Source organism: Pungitius pungitius, chromosome 4 (genome assembly GCF_949316345.1).
Source record: "Pungitius pungitius chromosome 4, fPunPun2.1, whole genome shotgun sequence".
NCBI lineage: Eukaryota > Metazoa > Chordata > Actinopteri > Perciformes > Gasterosteidae > Pungitius > Pungitius pungitius.
This window is the reverse complement of record NC_084903.1, coordinates 22,084,408-22,099,812: the sequence shown is the minus strand read 5'-3', so window position 1 is coordinate 22,099,812 and position 15,405 is coordinate 22,084,408. Positions and strand designations below refer to the sequence as shown.

General features: G+C 48.4%; 2 protein-coding genes across 5 annotated transcripts in view; one reads left to right on the top strand and one right to left on the bottom strand.

The window, feature by feature from the left end:
• The first annotated feature begins 440 nt into the window (after positions 1–440).
• On the top strand, positions 441–3,760 carry dbx1a (developing brain homeobox 1a). The gene is made up of 4 exons (XM_037490585.2): positions 441–915; positions 1,026–1,127; positions 2,733–2,935; positions 3,090–3,760. Exons 1-4 carry the CDS (start codon positions 543–545, stop codon positions 3,369–3,371), a joined length of 960 nt encoding a protein of 319 aa, XP_037346482.1. The 5' UTR covers positions 441–542; the 3' UTR covers positions 3,372–3,760.
• A 1,833-nt stretch (positions 3,761–5,593) lies between these two features.
• nav2a (neuron navigator 2a) overlaps positions 5,594–15,405 on the bottom strand; it is a 118,267-nt gene continuing 108,455 nt past the window's right edge. For all 4 annotated transcript variants that reach the window (XM_062561860.1, XM_037456956.2, XM_037456958.2 and 1 more), the window contains 16 exons: positions 14,996–15,079; positions 14,758–14,881; positions 14,426–14,607; positions 12,315–12,487; positions 12,063–12,216; positions 11,420–11,606; positions 11,174–11,274; positions 10,989–11,084; positions 10,682–10,859; positions 10,334–10,569; positions 9,829–9,980; positions 9,663–9,734; positions 9,338–9,534; positions 9,122–9,240; positions 8,508–8,708; positions 5,594–8,137 (listed from right to left, as the gene is read on the bottom strand). In XM_062561860.1, the coding sequence (XP_062417844.1) occupies positions 8,012–8,137; positions 8,508–8,708; positions 9,122–9,240; positions 9,338–9,534; positions 9,663–9,734; positions 9,829–9,980; positions 10,334–10,569; positions 10,682–10,859; positions 10,989–11,084; positions 11,174–11,274; positions 11,420–11,606; positions 12,063–12,216; positions 12,315–12,487; positions 14,426–14,607; positions 14,758–14,881; positions 14,996–15,079 (2,382 nt within the window). In that variant the 3' untranslated portion in view covers positions 5,594–8,011. The remainder of the gene's footprint in view (positions 8,138–8,507; positions 8,709–9,121; positions 9,241–9,337; positions 9,535–9,662; positions 9,735–9,828; positions 9,981–10,333; positions 10,570–10,681; positions 10,860–10,988; positions 11,085–11,173; positions 11,275–11,419; positions 11,607–12,062; positions 12,217–12,314; positions 12,488–14,425; positions 14,608–14,757; positions 14,882–14,995; positions 15,080–15,405) is intronic.

Here is a 15,405-nt window from a genome sequence, read left to right as displayed (position 1 = left end):
ACATATTTTTTATAATCTGCATAACAGAAAAACACAACGAATAACGCGTCTATTATTGAAGTGCTCATTAAAAGTCCCCGTGTACAATGGCTGAATCTCCAAGATTGCTCTTTAATTAGGCCGCTTGCCTCCGCCAAACAAAACACACTGAAAGGAAAGTGGTCAACATGGAAAATTGATGACTGGGGGCTCCTTTGTGGTGGGGATATTGTGCGTTGCTTGCTTATGAGGTCTAATGCAATCATAAATTGCGTCCTTCGGCCAATCAGCGGGCCGGGGGATGCGGCATGAAAGCGACCCATGTGGAGAACTTTGTTGAGCTCCATTGTTGTGGCTGTCAGCGCTGAGCGGAGGGCCTGCGGGGGGGGGTGTGAGGGGTTGGGGGGGGCAGGCCACTATAAAACTCCTCTTACCATAGTTGGGAAACCAGAGGAGTTTTAGCAGCCATTCACACGACTGATTCTCTCCCAGCTCGACACAAGGAGTATCTCCGATTTTCACACTGATTTTTTTTCTTCTTCTTCTTCTTCTCATCCGGGACCATGATGATCCCCAGCGTCCTCGCGCCTCCCGCCTTCTACCCGGGGCTGTACCGGCCCGCCGCTGCTCTGCCGTTCCACCACACCCACCCACAGTCCGGCTTCCAGACCCACTCCAGCTTTCTAGTGGAGGACCTGCTGCGGATAAGCCGGCCCGCCGCCTACATTAACCGGACTGTGCCTTCAGCGTGCGCCTCGCTGCCGACGGCCACCACCACCTTGTCCTTCAGCGGCGGCGCGCCCGCCGAGCGCGCGATGGCCACCACCGCGCTGACGCGCGAGTCGTGCTCGCCGAAGATGTCGGTGTCGAGCGGCAAGGACCCAACTTTTCTCAAGTTTGGCGTGAGCGCCATCCTCGCACCGTCACCAAAGACCGGTGAGTACAGGAGTGTTCCTACCGAACCCTTTGAGATGACGTGGTTTCTCAGAAACGATTCCTTCTCGTTTTGGGGGAATGATTAACTCGTGATTGTTATTGTTCCACAGCGTCATCACACCCCACTTTCCACAGCCTGCACTCCAAGACCTTCCCCATCCCTTACTTTGACGGGACCTTTCACCCCATATTCAGGACTCCTTACTTACCAGGTAGGCGCAACTTTTCCTATTTTGCCTTTACAAGTATGTCCGAACTAATTGCTTCTAAATGTAAGACACCCTCGCTGCGTGTTTTTTTCCCGGAAAAGAAGAAATCACTGTCTTATTAAAGGGGAGCTGTGGCCCCCGCCCGGGCGCACACACCCACCCCTAATTAACCAATTATCCCAAATCGTCACGCTCTAAATTTGAGGCGGGGTGGCGAGTTATAGTCCCCCCCCTTGCTTCCCATTGGGGGGCGTTTTGGCATTTTTCTGGCCCCGGGTTTTCCCACAGAGTCCGGGGGGCCACCGGGCCGCCGAGGCGGGCAACAAAGCCCTCAGCACCGTGACCAATTTGGTCAGCTCCCACCGGGCGAACCACCCACACACCCCCGGAGAGTGACTTTTACCAGGAGGAGGAGGGGGGGGGGGGTGCTGGGGTGTTTGGGGGGGGAGGGGGGTGCAAAGGCGTCAACCAGTCATGCACTAATTTCCCTATTAGGCGCTATTGAGAGTTTTCAATATTCTCACAAGACCACATAGCGCGTCGTTGTTCCCGATTCTTCGGCGGCCGCAGGGCGGCTCCTGCGAGGGGGACCAGTCAGCAGAACACTCGCGGGAAAAGGCTCTCGCGAAGTAAAGAGATTTTCTCATTAAAAAAAAAAAAAAAAAAGTCTACTGCATCCAACGTGTCGCAGCTGGAAGGCTGGTCGCGGCGTGCCGCTCGGTCCATAGGATAGGTTACCACTGACTCTCTCTCTCTCTCTCTCTCTCTCTGCCCTAAACGTGTATTCTCCACGCGGACCAATCAACGAGTTGAGATAAAGAATAATCTCTTAGAAAAGTCTATAAAGTCGCTAGTCCGTGGTTTCATTCACACAAATCATAATGGAGATGGAGTCTTTTCATGGGCTCAGCCGAAAGCCTCAACAAAACAACTCCAGCGTCCTGAAAAGCTTTTCGTGTTCATTTAATGAAAATGATTTGAAGGCAAGAAGAAGGAGGGGGGGGGGGAGAGAAGCGCCATTCCCCTTCCACTATTCCGCCCCCCTCCCCTCCACCCCCCCCCCCCCCCGGGCATCAGTATTCTGGTATGCAGTTGTGTTTAGTTTGAAAGTGTAAATCTCCTTTTGTTGCGATAATATATGGCCTTCACCGCCTGTCCAGAGTCTTTTCTGCGTTAGTTCATTACTACACAATTACCGTTCACGGTTTATTAACTCCTCTATCCGCCCTCACAGGGTTCCTTAAAGGATATGCTACCTCTTTACCATACCAATGCGGTTGGGGACCGGCCAATGTGCTAATTAGTCACCTCGTGCCATTTCACTCCAAACGGAGACGTATCGCACAGTTCCAAAGGGGAGAACCCTTCCAATAATAACCGGTTTAGAAGTACGGGTTTAAAGGGAAATCATTGCATGCATATAGATGTCTGAGAGGTTTTGTGTTTAGATACAACAGTCGAATATTCGACATCCCCGTGGTTGTTCATTTGTGGCTGCACGGTCGTTTTGGGCTAAATCCGTCCTCACGAACAGATTTTTTTTTTATCTGGCAAAGAAAAACCAAGCTTACAAATACCAATTTCGTCTCTTTGTTTGTTTTTTTGTAGCGTCTTCATCCGTTGTCCCCATTCCCGGGACCTTTTCTTGGCCCCTGGCCGCCAGAGGGAAACCCCGGAGAGGGATGCTGAGGAGGGCGGTGTTCTCCGATGTGCAGCGCAAAGCCCTGGAGAAAATGTTCCAGAAACAGAAATACATCAGCAAGCCCGACAGGAAGAAGCTCGCCTCCAAACTGGGCCTCAAAGACTCACAGGTAAAAGCCTCCAAAGGGATTCAAACGTGAAATATGTCGTGCGTAATTTGTGCGTAAAAAAAACGCTGTTGCACATTCCGCAAGCACTTGACCCGGAACCTTTTTTTTTCACTCACTTTTTTTTCTTGTTTTTCTCCCTCCGCGGTGTCTTCAGGTGAAAATCTGGTTCCAGAACCGAAGGATGAAGTGGAGGAACTCCAAGGAACGCGAACTGCTTTCATCCGGTGGCTGCCGGGAGCAGACGCTGCCCACCAAAGCCAACCCGCACCCGGACCTCAGCGACGTGGGCAAGAAGTCCTCGGCCGAGGAGGAAGAGGAAGAGGAAGAGTTTCGGAGACAGAGAATGCGCGCGGAGTCCGTCGTCTCCTCTCCGTCTCTTTCCAGTAAGCACTCGGACTTCTCAGAGTCAGACGAAGAAGAAATACACGTATCTTAATTTATTTTAAAATGAAGAAAAAAAAATAAGCACACATAGAGAGAATATAACCCGCGTTTTGTTTTCATATGAGACTGTGAGCAGATTTGAAAAGAAGCTGCCAACCCCATAAAAATTCTCAAATTTGTTGCTTCATCAGCGAATGCGCACTGTACAACATCTGCTTCTGGGATACACTTTGCTGTTTTGCACAGCTTTGTTCAATTGTACAGTATTTTGTACAATTTTGTATGGAAATTTTATGCCAAGACTATTGACTTTCTTTTACCTTGAATAGAGTTGTTTATTGCAAAGAATGTAGCTATTTCGTTAATAATTTATATGAATTTCTTTAATAAGTATGTTGTATTATGTGCTGTATATATGTTTATTCCACACTTTTTGTACAATACCAAATAAAATTGTAAACAATTCCACGTCAAATGCGTTTGTTTGTTTGTTGTTGTCGATACAATGAATAAATAATCTGGATTCTTGATTCAGAATCAAAAGTATAATGTTCTATACATTTTAAGTAGAGTCAACCCATCTTAAATCCCCATTCAGCCCAATTTAACCTCAGATTATATTTACCTACAAAGTAGAATAAAATGTAATTTTGTTAAAATAAACACATTTTCACCCAATGAACGTTACATAACGACTTAATGAGTGTATTTAGAATTGCAGTTGCATTTTCATTATTAAAGTGAGTAGTTTGTTCACACTGCCTGAAGGTGGATTTTTTTAATGCAAGTTAGAACAAAGCCACATTATTTTATGTTTAATTTCAGCCCCTTTTGGTAGAACAAAAGTTTCCCCTCTGACGACCCCGATGAAAAGTATTAATTTACATCAACATAGTGTGTTAACAATTCTAAAAATGTTCTATCAAGGGCATCTTATCATTTTTGAACTTTTCATTATTTTGTAACCGCCAGACAAGCTTATTAATCAATAAATCTCAACACAATCCTTGTTGACACGTTTTTTTGTTTCTTTCGAGGCGTTGACACAGACGTCATCTATTATTTCAAAATGAATGTGAATATAAATGTTACAGAAATATAGTTTTATGTTGATTTGAGTGAAACATCGTAGAAGGTTTTGGCATGTAATTGATGATCTCTCTGTGGATTATTATGTATATTATTATTATACGTGTGGCTCGCCGTAGGAGTTAACATTCACCTGCCTTTTTACCTTTTTATATTTATATTACTTATTAGTTGCAGCGGTGCTGCAGGAGGAGGAAGAAGAGCACGGAGCCGTCCAGCGTGGCGCTGCTCGAGGCTGCTGGTTCCGGCCCGCTGATGCTCCAGAGACGAGAGCAGGTGTCGCCCTCTGCAGGCGGCTGCGGCGCACTGCAACTGTGCCGGACCGGGGGCCTCTCAGCCCCAGGATCACAGGACGTCGGGGCAGCGGCTCAGTGGAGATTTTGGGGGGGGGGGGGGGGGGGCGGTGATGACGCCTCTTTAGGGCGCTGTAGGGAGGCAACATTACATTAAATAGCAATGACAGCAGGAAAAGCTGCTTTCAGTTAGTAAATGAAAAAGCCAGCACTGTTCTGAAATAAATTCATTTTCGCCAAAAGCAAACCAAAGGATGGAACTCTTCCCGTATTCTTCATACTATACATTTTCAGGATATTTGACTGTGCTTTGATTTGTTAAAATTAACTTGGAATGAAACGAAATATTATGACTTTTTTATGACCATTTTAATGAATTGTGCATGATTTACTATTGACTTTGTCACTTTTTATGTCACTCACTTTTCTGATGTGAAATAATCTGACCTTTTCATGACAGTTTAAAGACATACTATGTTATGATTTCTTATGATTATTATACTCTGCTTTAATTTAACATTTTAATGACTTTATTTCTTGCACACTGCAGCTTTTGACTTTGTTATGACATAAACCACAACTTCTTCATTGGTTTTTTCCTACCATGACTTGTTAAAACATACGATATCTTTTTGTATGAATTTTTTGACATCACATGCAATTGATTAATTTTAGCAACATACTTACATAAGCGGTTTGATGAAGTGTCAAAACACTTTGCCCCCAAAATGCTCCCACAGGCCCGGCTGTATGACTGCATGTTGATCGGCCTGCTCACATTATTATTATTATTATTGATTATTCTCCACCTTGACTTCATGGCTTTTAATTGTAAACATTTCCAAGTCAAGTTTTTTTTTTTTTTCCAGGAACCTTTTGACAAAATTCAATGATAAATAATCAGAAATTTTATTGAATCACAATAACTTAAGACTAGTACAGTCAGTCCTTGACAGAGCCGTGATGACGAACTGCATCAATCTGCCCCTGATGTAAAGAGACCGTACACAAAATACTCCTTTTCAAGTACTGTAACAAATCAGCTAGAAAAAGTCATCAAAATGCTGTCAGATAATTAACTATTTACAGGGTCATGTTACATAAAAAAAATGTACAAAGAAGGCTTAACATTCATTGAGTTTGTGAGTAATAAACCGACAGACTGGTCAAAATGCTTTCACAACATCCGCACCTCTTAGAGCAGACGTTACCGGACACAAAGTGAGGATCTGTCCCTTTTTGTGCTCGCAGGCACCGCAGCAGGAGCCCCTCGAAACATCCACGCAGACACGTGCACAAAGCGCACAAAGGGTCTGAGGAGTGCCAACGAGCTGGAAGCTTCGGCTGCGCTGAAACCTCCCGGTCGGAGGTCAGGATGAATGTTGCATAGGATCTGTGAGTAAAAACGCCGAAAGCCGGATGACACGGCGCCCGAGGTTCAAAGACAACAAAAAGTACGATATTCTTTACATTTCAAGCCACAGAAATAAAGTCAAACTGTTTTACGATATCATTCAAACCACCAAAGTACCTTTATAATTTTAACCTCTCGATTCATTATATCACTATGAACAAAGCAGCATATACACTAGTTTTCACTTAATTAGTTGAACATGTTTGATAGGACAGTTTTTTTTTTTTCATCACAAATCACATAAAACAGAATTATGAGCGTGACGAAAGCACAGTGAGAGGATGGGGATGAGGTATGACATCAAACACATCGTCTTCAACCTCCCTCACGCAAGTCAACCTGCAAAACGTTTGCATTTCGAGCACCAAAAACACATCAATATATATATATTTATATATTTATTCATTTCCAGCCAGTGGTCCCAATCTTTACGCCACCGTCACAGCACTGGGTTACGCATGCATTCGCCTCCATTTGAAAGCCAAAGTACCGCTTCTCGTGCTTCGAGGAGAGGGTCGACTCGGAGCCCTGTTTTACGTTACAGCCATTTAGACAAAATAGAAAAAAAACAAAAAAAATCTGCTAATGCACAAAGTCTGTTAGAAAAGAGTAAGGCATTGTTTGAATTCAGTCCAGCACCAAAGACATTTGTGCCACAGCAGCCGGTTGGGGCCGATGCGCATGGAGATCTACAAGGACGGTGAAGTAGTCAAAAGTGTGAAGTCACACATAAAAGTTGCGACACGGAAGGCAAAGGAAGTTATGACCAACGCGGTGAAGTTCAACGGATAAATCAAGCCACGGTGAATGTTTATTCCTCCGCTGAGTGCCTTTTCCTACTGAAACTGGGATTTAGTCAACTAGATTTTCTCCTTCATTTGTCTTGTTTTTAGAAAATAGGTCTTAGATGTTTAGTGTCATTGTTTACAGCAGTGTTTGTTATATTTGCAACATGTTACTAGTATCCTCTCGAGGGACTGTTGGTAGAACAACACTTTCTCAGACAGGATGTAACCACTGAGGTGCCATCTGATGCCGAGAACATTTGGACTTTCAAATTGTCCTGGTGCTCATACAATGGGGCCACAATGTTGACCAACTTCTTCTCACGTTTATATTAATGATTTGCATTTATTAACACCCGTTCTCCTCTGTTTGCATCCAAGGTTTTGACTCTAAATCACTAAGATGTGTATCTGATTGGAGCTTTTTTAATTTGTGCTCTCCAGAACCTTCTGTTGATTCACATTGGTTACATGAGCTTGGGATGTATTAATGAACAATCCCTCGGAGAAGTTTTTAGAGGGATTGAAAGGCTGTGCATTGGCACTCAACATTCACTTTGCACCTCGATTTATTCCTGCGCCTCCCACAAAAAGCGGCTTTTAGCAACAGAGGAGGAAGAAGAGCGGGGGGGGCTGCTGTGCCGCTCGTCCCTCCGAGCAGAAGCAGCATCGGGTTCCCAGCGGCTCGCAGGTCCGGCTCACTGATGCTCAGGAGACGCGGCGTCTCTGCCGCCACCTGCAGGCGGCTCGGGCCCACCGCAGCCGGGGGGCTTGCGGGGGCTGGGAGGGGGGGGTCGAAAAGGACGACGTGCCGAGGACGGGAATGATGGCGGTGTGCTTTTATTCTGTCTGTCTGGAGTAGAAGTCCGGCTCAGAGGAGCCACTGGCCACAGCGGTGAAAATAAAAAAAAAAAAGAATAAAAAATAAACAGCGCAGTGCAGTAGAAACCTTTTTTTTTCTCTCTGGCTTTTTAAATATTTGGGTTACCTGCACCCAAATTAAGGTGGCTGGATTTTGTGTCGCGACATTTGACCCTGGGGAGGATATTCCCACAGTTCTCCCAAAACGCTCCTCCGAAAACCACACCCCCCCCCCCCCCCCAGTGTGACGTCACAAGGTCGACTCCAGCGAAGTGTCCAGCAGGTCGTCGTGGTGACCGTTGCTGTTGGAGTCGCTGTCGTAGCTCTGCGGGCTCGATGACGTCGCCGCCTCCTTCAGGCGCATCAGCATGTTCATCTGTCACCGGAATCAATGTGAAAACGCATTTCTTGGATTTGGCTCTGGATTCATTTTTGTAGTTGTTATTGTTGCTTAATTGTATTTAAAACCTTTTCAAATGAAGGTGTAAGAAGAGGCGTGGCTTGTTCAGACTTGTTATTATTTTTCTCAATAAAATATATTCTCTTTAGCTAAGAGGCCTGTTAGTGGACCTTCGAGTTCTGACTACACCGCTACAATATCGTAATTTCTCATGAACTGCATCTAAGAAAATGTTTGTACAGGCGGTGTGTTGACAATTAAGTTTAAATTCATCAAACTATTCCACCTGTCTGTGCACCACCACCCCTTCCAAGTTAAATCTGCTACCAGGCGTGGTTTTGCTCACCAGTGGGTCTGCGTCGCTGTCGCTCTGTGGGGGCTCTTTCCGGACTCCTTCCCTCGGGGCCGAGTAGCCATCGAAGCCCACGTCCTCGGGGCGGAGCTGCAGCAGCGGCGGCCAGTCGGCCGGAGTGGACGTGGCCGACCACGGGTAGGTGTCAATAACCCAGGCAGCGGGATCCTCCCACGCCGCCCTGCGGCCGTACAGCTACGGAGGAACACAGAACGTAATTTGACTGAATAAAGGCATCGAAATGTCGAAATGTCTTCTGAGCTGAACACACGGATATTTCTCCTCTGAACCGAGCTCCACTGCAAGCTGCATTCTGCTAATAAACTGCTGCCTAATTAAATCAGATGCTAATCACATGCAGATTGAATGCAATTCACTTTGATGAATACAACCCCGGCCGTTCTGGCTCATTACACTTCTACATCAGCTGGATCCTTTGAATGTCACCTCAGGATGTCCAATCATGTCTCTACATCAATTCATTCCTACAGCTAAAAGCATCATAAACGCCCCGGATCTGAAATGAAAAACGCAATCCTTCCAGAGCATAATCGGCCCATCAGTTTCCGATCCTTGACACGAAAATGCAAATGGCGTGCATGCGTTACCTGCAGTCCCTCCCGCACGGCCTCCAGCATGTAGGGGATGATGGAGTAGTTCCACAGGTCAGTGAACCAAACCCTGGATCCCTCCACGTCCATGGGACAGGACAAGAAGAGGCGAGGACCTGCACGCCACAGAGCGGGAGGGGGGGGGGAGACGTAAGACACCGATCGCTTCCCGCGCACGCCGTTCGCGTTCTTTTAAAGGGCGAAAGTCTTTACCGATGGTGACGTCGGAGGAGCTGTGCGTCTCCAGGAAGCGGTTGAGGTGGTGCCAGACCCGCGGGATCCAGTCGATGATCCTCACCAGCTCCGCGCTGCGCGTCCGGCTGCCGATCTCCGTCTCGATCAGCTTCCTCCTCAGGTAGCGGCCGAGGAAGCCTTTCACCGGCTCCACGTGGTTGGCGCACAGCACCCACCTGATTCCGAAGAAGGACACGTATGTCGGGACTGTGCATTATCAGCCACGTGAACGCCCTCCCCCCAGCTCCCCCCCCCCCCGACCGTGTCGACCCTTCAACGCGTTCAGACGTCAGCAGCCGTTTACCTGAAGTTGTGGTGGAGCTGCAGGTTGGGGGCCGATGACGTGGCTTGGCTCATGGTGCCGATGATGTAGGGGCTGAGATGACAGAAACACACCATGATCATGAACATCTAAATATAATCTAAAACGTAAGCACGACCGATAAGTGTGTGTGTGTGTGAAAACTGACCAGTTCTGGTAGTTGCAGTTGAAGACGCCGTTGAAGATCTCTCCCAGCGAGCTGACGTGGTGCAGGTTGTCCAGAATGACCACCAGGGGGCCGTCCGCCCCCGGGACGCCGCTGCACTGCTCGGCCAAACCCGACAGGTACTGACGCAACTCCTCCACGGAGAGAAACAGAGAGTAGTTAGTCATCGGCATTCCTTTTTTCATCTTCCTGCACTTCCTGCACAATCCAGAATGTTTGAATTAGCCTCTTTGCTACGATGATACTAATTGTCATTTGTTAAATATGTGCCGCATCAATGCCAAAATCATATTTGTGTTCAGCGTTTTAATGATTTCTGTAATTTTCAAGTGCATTTCTTTTCAAGTCACTGTGGGAAAAAGAAGAATTAAATTAAATCAAATTTAAAAAACTGGCAGCCTGATTTTATAACCCATCTAAGATACTTTTGGATTAACAACCATTAACACTTTGATGCAAGCACAGAGAATACCTAATGTGCGTTTACCTTGCTGGACTTGTGGTCCACGTTGAAAGTGACGACAGCTTGCGGGGTCAAAGGTCGGCCCTCCAGCAGCAGCAGGTGCCGAGACAGCTGATTGGCCAGGAAGGTCTTCCCCGTGCCGCTGGGGCCCGACAGGATGACGCGCCGGTGCTCCCTCAGCAGGGAGACGTAGCGCTGCAGCATCGGCTTCGGGATCAGCGTGTCGAACACCAGCGAGTCCACGTTCATACCGCTCACACCTGGACACGCACGAGGGGGGGGGGGCGTTTTTGTTTTTTTCGGACCGCTACGACAGAGCAATCACTGGAAGAGCGGACTGGGCGGGGGGGGGGTTGGGGGGGGCCTCGGTACCTTTGAGCCGGATGTTGATGGTGTCGCTGTCTCCCACCAGGTAGCCGCAGGGCAGCAGCTCAGGCGTGTGGGCGGCCTTGGGGACGCTGGGCCGGTGGATGTCGCCGATGTGGTATCCTGCCACGCTGTCGGAGGTCAGGCCCAGCTGGTTCACCGGGTCCACGTGGGTGACGTACTCCTGTTGGGACACACACAGAGACACCTCGGCATTTCAGGGGCGCTTTTGTGAAGTTTTTGTGAACTAAAAGACGGTCGAGTGACCTTGTTCCCTGAATCTGTATCGTGAGAAACGCCATGTTGTGTTTACCTTGAAAAGGCGGCGGACGACTCCGTCCAGGACGTCCCACTTGGTTTTACCACTCACTCCGATGCAACCGATGAGAAAGTGACGCGGCCGGCCCTCCTGCGACGGAAAACACGCGACTGGTTTCAGGAACCACGAAGCCGCCCCGGTGCATCCAAACAAACTGTAATGAATCCAACGGGTCTCACCTCTCCCCACTTGCTGTCCTCGCCCAGGCTGACCACCATCTTCACGTGCCGCCCCTCCTTCCTCGTCCCTCCGTCTCCGCAGGTGTCGTCCAGCAGCATGTCTGGGGGGGGGGAGGCGGCACAGAGTCAAAGACAAGGCGTCTACAGTTCCATCACATCAAGTCACGTTTTCACCCCCTTTGAGGAAATCAAGTCATCAACGTTTGTTTCCGTGACGTTATCTCACACGGATAATAAATATCTCACCCAGGCTGGTGGACTCGCTGGTGGTGAGGTTGAGGCTGTGCTGCGAGAGACCCGGCCCGCTGGCCTGAGCCTGGCTCTGTGTGTGGTGGGGAGGAGGCGAGGAGACGGAGGCCTGGGAGCCCATCTTGCTGCCCCGATTCTCCACCTTCAGGCGGTCGTTCTCCGTCTTCAGCTTCTCGATCTCCCCCTGCGGACACACACACAAAGGAGATGGGATCAGTTCGCGAACATCAGCTAATAGTTTGGTGTAGTTGTGCTTCGACTTGAATAAAATGGCTCCTTTTAAATTTAAATGCAAAAGTAAAAAATGTCACATATACTTTTTGTATTATACTGCTTTATTTGCTGATAAAAAAGGTTTTGCGAAGCAGAAAACCGTGCTTCAATCTACCAAATTCTAAAGTACTAATACTAATAGTTATGTATTTTAGAGTTACTATTCCTTCTTCCACATTAATTGTGTGTCGCAGGTGTATAAGGGGACATTGTTTTGTGCAACATTACAGAAAGAATTGGACTTTTACCGAAAGCAGCGATCATATTTATGTGGAAATCGAAAGTGAATCACAATTAAAAAACTGCTACTGCTGCTGCTGCTGTGAGGTTCTTCACCATGTTGACTTGTGTGCGTGCTCCTGCGTACCTGCATGCGGTTCATGGCCTCCCTGAGCTGGTCCAGCTGGTGAGCCGAGCTGAGGGCCTCCAGCCGAATGTCCGTCAGCTTCATCTCCTTCTCCCTGAGCTCGCTGCGCAGCTGCATCACCGTCTCCGCCTCGCTGTCCAGACACTCGGACAACCTGCACAGGCGACACGCGGCGTGTTAGTCACGTGACTTAAAAAGCACACTTGTTTACCCCTGGCGTTACGGGACGACCCCCCCCCCCCCCCAACGTACAGCGAGCCGGAGTGCGTGTTCCTCAGCGCGTGGCTGTTGCCCGCCGTGCCGTTGTGGGGGAGCTTGGGGGACGACGGCAGCGACGAGTCCGTCATCTCCTCGATGTCGGAGTGGGAGGAGGCCGACTTGGGAGATTTCTTCTTGCTGAACGCTTGTTTGAAGGAGCTCCGCAGCTGCAGGTGGGAAAACAAGAGAAGGAGGGCGAGAGGCGGTGAGCGAGGGGCAGGGAGGGGCAGGGAGGGGGGGGGGGGGGGGGGGGGATGTGACGCGCCCGATAAACACGTGACTGAGAAGGAGGGGAGGAAAGTGCCCGGTGGGGGGGAAGGGGAGGAAAGCAGCTGTGAAAAAGTGTAAGAGTGTCAAAGGGAGTAAAGGAATTATGGGAATAGTTACTTATGGCTCATAGTTTTTGTTTTATTGATTTTGAAAAACAATCTTTGTTGTTGGTTTTCTTTTATATTCATTAACTGATGAAAATGTAATGTTAAATAATAAACTGTATGAAAAATGGATATTGATTGGTTAAGTAGCTTTATCGATGTATTAAGAGAAACTAATATCCATTTGAAACATCCATGTTTTCAAAGCTGTACTCGGGTCCTTTTAAAGAACGGAGCAACAGAAACGATGAGCCATATTCAAACCACATTAACACCTCTGGATAAGACGCAAGTCAACATCTGTTTGTTTCCTCGTAGTTTGTGTTTAAAGGAGAAATCCACCCGTGAAAACTTTACACTCTGTTGCAGATTCTCAAGAATCCTTTGAGAAATGTTTACGATTTAAGAACAAATACGAAAGAATTTCCAGGATCATCTTTATAAATCCCTTTGCATTTCTTTCATCTGCGGAACATGTGGGTATAAAGGTTTTGCCGCTTGTGGGCGAATGAAAGAAAACATCTCAGCCTCTTTTGAGGTTACGTTCCACCAAAAGTTATACTGTACTATAACTTTTCCACCTGTTCTCAACTCATGAAAAAACATCTCAGCTAAATCTAATCTAATCTCTGAATAAACTGATGCAGTATTTTCTGGTGGATTTTTCCTTTCAACAGCTAACACAGCTGTCATCATTTCCAGGGATTAGCAGTGCTGGAGGAGAGGAGAGGACAGGCACTACAGTGGCTACAGGGGACAGGAGGAAAAGGAAAAGGTCAAAGGTTAGTAACCCAGAATAAGAGCGGGAGGATGTTCCTCTCATTGCACACAGCGCATCGTCCTTACCTCATAGACCTGCCACACGAAGCGAAGCAAAGGAAGACAGAGAGACAAAACAGCACATGTTCATATGGGTTTGAGGTGTGTCAGTGTGTTCAGCGCGGGGGGGGGGGGGGGGGGGGGGGGGCGGAGATTGAAACTAAAGGCCGATACAAGAAGAAAGCTGTCGGCAACGCCACATCACAACCACCATGAAGCCTTTCAAGATCCATTACATACGCTCCGACACACACTGCCCCTACCCGCTCCACAACGCGCACAAACAAAGCAGAGTGCCCGCGAACCCCTCACAGCTGGAAGCACATCTGCGCCACACACATCCACAGCGGTTGTTTATTATCACTGTGACCTAAAGCGGTGAAACTCCACACGAGCTCACTCGCTCTTTTTCTACCACGACGCACAACATCGTTCTTCCTAGAATTCAGCGTCGGGATCAGGCGCTGACAACAACAACAACAACAACACGGCTACGGGGGACAGAAAGCTGCGTACGTCGTCTTCGTCTTTCATTTGTCCTCCGGTGCACAGAAAAGTCTTTCGACGACAAAAAAAAGGAAAAATTGTGTAAATGATGTGTTACATATTTCTATTGTTAATGACCACTAAAGAGCTGACACTACAGCCAATGAAAATTGCTGCGACTGAATTCAGCCGAGAATCACGACAACTATGAAAATCTGAAGTGTATTCACCTTTTCCCCGGTGAAAGCGCCCTAAAGGGAGGAAACCCAAACAGTTGACACAGACACACACACACACACACACACACACGTACGTACGTGAAAATGCACAAAGAGACAAAGACAAAAGCAACACAGCCCCCTGAGTCCTGATTGGCTGCTTGTTAGTATCTCATCTGTTTTTTTTCTCCCATTGGCAGCTTCTTACCCAGTTCTTCTTGTTCTTCTTCTTGTTTTTCGCATCGGCGTCCATGTTGGAGCCCACGCTGGAGTGGCTGGTGGCGCTGGCGACGCTGCTGACGCTGTCGGAGGAGTGCTGCCTCCTGATGCGCAGGTCGGGCTGCTGGTTCTGCTGGTTCTGCTGCTGCTGCGGACTGCCGTTGCTGCCCGCTGGGGAGAGACGGGACGCGTGCGGGTCGCTCGTGAATACGTGTCTCTCGGCGAGTATATCTGATGCCACGGTGGTGCACTTCTGAAGTGATGATGAGATTTTTTTTTGCTTTGAGGCGCCACATTCGTGAAGGGAATGTTTGTCCGTACCTGTCCTGTCCCCTTTGTGCGTGAGTTCAGGTGTGTTAATCACCCCGTTGATGGCTGCCTGGGCCACAGCATTCTGCCTCTTCAGCAGCTCGATGGTCTTCCTCAACTCGTTGAGCTCAGAGTCCTGCACGGAGGAAACGGCGGGCGCGTCAAACAGGTGCAGCGAGTGGTCCAACGTGCACTTTAATTGGTGCACAGCGCCGTCTGCCCTAAACAGCAAAGACGAGCGGTTTTTCACCTTCTGCTCCGCCGTCAAGGTGAGGCTCTTCAGCCGGATGGTCATGTTCCCCAGACTCTGTTCAAACGCCGCCACCAGGTGAGCCTGCGGGGGGGGGGGGGGGGGGGGGGGGGGGGGGGGGGGAAGAACACAGGTGGGGCAAAATGGTTTTAGGGGATTTCCACTTTATTTTCCTTATTCCCGGCCGATAAGTGTAAAAATTAAATGAGCAACTTCCCGAAAACTCTTGCTTCCGACTAGTTGAAGGAGGGGGAGCAGGTTCCGGCTTCACTAGATATTTTTTTTGAGGCTTGAGGCTTCACGAGTATAAACGATGTGCAGAAGGCCTGCAGGAAGTGTGTGTGCGGGAGCTGAGGGGGGCGGTGCCGACTTCTCGGCCTCGGGGGGCCCCCAACCCCCCCCCCCCCCCC